Source organism: Gastrolobium bilobum, unplaced genomic scaffold, assembly GCF_033153095.1.
Source record: "Gastrolobium bilobum isolate Gb01-03AN ecotype WA unplaced genomic scaffold, APGP_CSIRO_Gbil_v1 utg10291, whole genome shotgun sequence".
In the NCBI taxonomy this organism is placed as follows: domain Eukaryota; kingdom Viridiplantae; phylum Streptophyta; class Magnoliopsida; order Fabales; family Fabaceae; genus Gastrolobium; species Gastrolobium bilobum.
Genome location: NW_026895626.1, coordinates 150,248 through 154,435, shown reverse-complemented (window position 1 = coordinate 154,435; position 4,188 = coordinate 150,248). Strand labels below are relative to the sequence as shown.

Below are 4,188 nucleotides of genomic sequence, written 5' to 3'. Positions count from 1 at the left end.
GGGGCTGCGGGTTTCATGAAGAAGAAGGGAGGAAAGTGATGCATGAATAGTGCCAAGCACATGTGGCTTAAGTCACTTAAGTGGGGTGGGTCCCACCGCCACCTCACGCGATTTAAAACTAATCCGAATTTTCCTCCGATTCCACTAAACGTCCGTAAATTCACAACCTATTTAGAAACTCAAATTTTTAACATTAACTATTCCCCTTTAATTAGGCTTGACCAGATGAATTAAGAGTCCTCCATTCGTTCGGAGAAAACACTGTTTTAAGCTATTACGCGCGCCATTGGCACGCTTCCCCAAACTGTCTTAATTTCATCGAATATTATAAGAAATCATATTTCCTAATTCATTAGACCATTTTTAACTCATATTTGAAACCTAGAGCTCAAAACTCAATCGGCACGTTTTACGGTGCAATCGTACCGCGGTATTTTTACCCGCGAAAAACACTATTCACTGATTTTTCTGAAACTTGCCTGTCCACTCAATTTTTCGTTCTGAACCCATTTCCAGGGTTATTTTTACCATCTGAGACCTTCTACTCAATTTTTATCTTCCTAGGGTTGCGTGTTGGCTAATTACCGTTTTGCCCTTTCTTTGTATTTTGGCCTAATCTTTAGGATTTTCACTAATTCATCACTTGATTGCTCACTTAATATTTTAATTACTTGATTTAAAATTGTGAGGTGTTATACTTGGTACCATATCTGTAGGTGCCTAAAGATCCTATCAAAGTGACTTTCCTCTATTCTTAATTATCAGGTATCCAAACAGAAATTTCACATCATAAATTAGACACCTGCTTAAACATTATGGCCATTCTGCCAACACTTAAATAGAAAATCTACTACTTTTAACCTCGATAATTGCATATATTATAGAAGACCGTAGATTTTTGAACTCTAGGGAAGTTTAAAGGAAGTAAACAAAGGTTTTTCAAATTAAACATAAAGATATATTGAAAAACTTACAAGTATAGTAGTTATCCAACCACCATTTTCTTTCTCTTGGTTCTTTGTCTCACATCTTATGGTGGTAGGTTCACTGAAATTCCATCATGGAGATCCATAAATATACCATCTCTAGAAAAAAAAATTCAAAATTTTCACATAAAATCTATGATTTGAAGTTGACACTGGATCAAGTTAGCACATATAAAATCAAATATATTATAATGGAAATTGTAAATATAAATGTACCCTCCTCAGCAAAAACAAAGTAATAATTATGGCATGAGCCATAGCTAAGTGAATTGCATTGTATGTAAGAAAGGAATCTAATCTTCATGCAAAAATTTTATGATTACTCATGTAGACAACATTTAAAAGTCAATCTGCTATAATTTCCAATTATTAAGCATCAAATTCAATACATGCTAATCATAGTGTAATGGCTACTTGAGTTACTATAAATAATCATCATGCATTTACCCAAATTGATACATCACATTTTCTCCAAAGAAGGAACTTGGTGAAAATAAAGATTATGCTATGGATGTAGTACATATAGAGATTTAGCATTTCAGGGGGGTAAAATTTAGTTCACCCTTTAATTACTATTTACATATAGAAAAGAAACAATTCATGTTACGAATAAAATTTCATCTTTTTGCTTGGTAGAGGCTAGAGTGGTTGTCAGTTCTTGGCAACAAATGACTTGACTGTGTTCTGTCTTTCACTTTTACTAAGAATTTTACAACTAAAATATTGAACTCACAAGTAACTAATGATGATCACAAGTTCATGAGGAATGTTAGCAATACTCTTTGAAATTCTCTTTTCAGCACTCTATTATCATGTCAACTTCTATGTTAGCCCTACTAAATAACCTGACCCCACTCTTTATCACAGATTTTCTTGGTACACACCATATTGTTGGGGCTTTTATTTATGGACTAATCTTACCTCATAGGAGGTTTGCTGAGTTGGTGATGGAAATGACAGATGATTTTGTTACTGGGGTTCTATCCCCTATCTACTTTGCTGGTTTTGGCTTAAAAATCAACTATTTAATGATTGTGACCCAGCCAAAATGGCATGTGATGTTGCTCATTATGCTGCTGTTATCCATCCCTAAAGTTCTAAGCTCCTTAATTACCACTTTCTTCTTTGGTATGTCTGCTCGAGATGGTATAGGCATTGGATTGCTTCTCAACACTAAGGGCATCATGGCATTGATCCTGCTAAGCGTTGCCTGGGACAGAAAAGTAAGTAATAATCAATTACCAACTTCATTTCATTCTCCTTTTTTTTTTTGCAAATATGTAAAACTGGTTTCTTTGTGACTGAAAGATCACGGGTTCAATCCATAAAACCATCTCTTTCTAAGTATATAGTAAAGAACCAATTCAACCCAAAAGTTTAAGCTGTCGGGTGAGGCTACATTAATGGTTTTATACTTCTCTAACATATACAAATAAGGATAAGACTGCATATAAGTATTTTCTTCACCTCATCCTCATTAAGTTGAGGTTCAACGGGGAGTGGTTTTTTTATTTCATACTCCTTTTTCAAGTTCATTATCTCTTAGTTACATCTAATTCAAATGTGTGTTTATTTTTTTTTAACAGATTTTGAACTTATATGATTTCACAATCATGATGCTTGGTATTATAATAATGACTGTGCTGGTATCTCCCTTGATCAATGCTATATACAAGCCAAAATTTCGATTTAAGCAATCACAGCTAAGAACTGTACAGAAGTTAAGGAGTGATGTAGTGCTTAGAGTTGTTGCTTGTGTCCACAATGCTCGCCAAGCCACCGCAATGACACGTGTCCTTGAAACAGTAAATGCCACAAGAATTTCACCTTTACATGTATTTGCACTTCACCTTGTTGAACTCACTAGATATGGCACTGCTCTTCTTGTAGCCCAAATGGAACATTCAAATTCAAATGCACATGGTGGAGAACAAAAACTCTATGAATCACAAGCAGAGTTTGAGAGCATAACCAATACATTTGACGAATTTGTAGAAGGATACAATGCTGTTAGATTTGAGACATCAAGTGTTGTGTCAACTTATGAAACTATCCATGAAGATATATACAATGTAGCAGAAGAGAAATTTGCAAGCTTAATTATCCTTCCTTTTCACAAGGAGCTAAACTCAGAAGGTGTACTAGAAACAACTAACACTGCACAAAGTGACATAAACAAAAGTGTTCTACAACAATCACCATGTTCTGTTGTGATCTTTGTCGACCGTGGACTTGGATCATTACTACAAACAAGTTTGAGGATTGTTGTGATCTTCATTGGAGGACCGGATGACCGCGAAGCCTTATCTATAGCAGGGAGAATGGCAGGGCATTCAGGAATTCAATTGGATGTGGTAAGAGTACTTTTGTTAGGTGAAGCTAAGGAAGAAGAAGAAGAAGAGAACACAATGAACAATGATGCAAATGAGTTATTATGTACAGTTAGGGATAATGGGGTACAGAAACAAATGGATGATGAGTATATATTTTCCTTCAGGCACAAGGCAATGAACAATAATGAGTCAATTGTTTATTCAGAGGAAGAAGTGCATACAGCAACAGGTGAAGAGATTCCTTTACTACTCAATGAGTTAGACAAAAATGACTATGATTTGTACATTGTTGGACAAAGTTGTGGTAGAAACTCTAGAGTTTTTTCCAAGTTGTTGGAATGGTGTGACAATCCTGAACTTGGGGTTATAGGGGATATTGTAGCTTCAACAAGCTTTGGTACACGTGCTTCGTTGCTTGTTGTGCAGCAATATGATTCTGGTTCAAAGCGTAAAACTCAACATCAAAAGAAATGTCACCAAAAGAATGATGGTCCTGAGATGATGTTGTGAAACACAGATACAAAGATTAGATATTGCAGATTAAGGAATGTTTTCTATATTTTTAAGATAAATTTATATGTATATAATTCTCGTGATGTAGTTAAGTATTTGGATTCCCATCTTGTTTTTTGTACTCTATTTACTCTCAAAGGCACATAAACATAAAATGTTAGTCATACTATTTAAGATAATCCAAATTAAATACATCATGTTGCGGTTTAGTGTGGTGTGAAGTGATTCCTTTGTTTGTTCACTTCTTCCAGTTCCGCCTTTACATGGTGTTAATTTTGTAAAAAAGTAAAAATAATCATTTTAATTGTTGATAATAGTGGAGCGAGGTTATTTAACCAAAATCACTTAATTTTACA

At 34.7% G+C, this 4,188-nt stretch overlaps 1 protein-coding gene across 1 annotated transcript; it reads left to right on the top strand.

The window, feature by feature from the left end:
• Positions 1-2,620: 2,620 nt before the first annotated feature.
• LOC133285159 (cation/H(+) antiporter 15-like) lies at positions 2,621-3,829 on the top strand. The gene has a single exon (XM_061482343.1). It carries the CDS (start codon positions 2,621-2,623, stop codon positions 3,827-3,829), a length of 1,209 nt encoding a protein of 402 aa, XP_061338327.1.
• Positions 3,830-4,188: the final 359 nt, after the last annotated feature.

What these genes read in the sequence shown, in the direction of transcription:
- LOC133285159 (XM_061482343.1), top strand. Translation starts at nt 2,621, where the DNA reads ATGACTGTGCTGGTATCTCCCTTGATCAATGCTATATACAAGCCAAAA.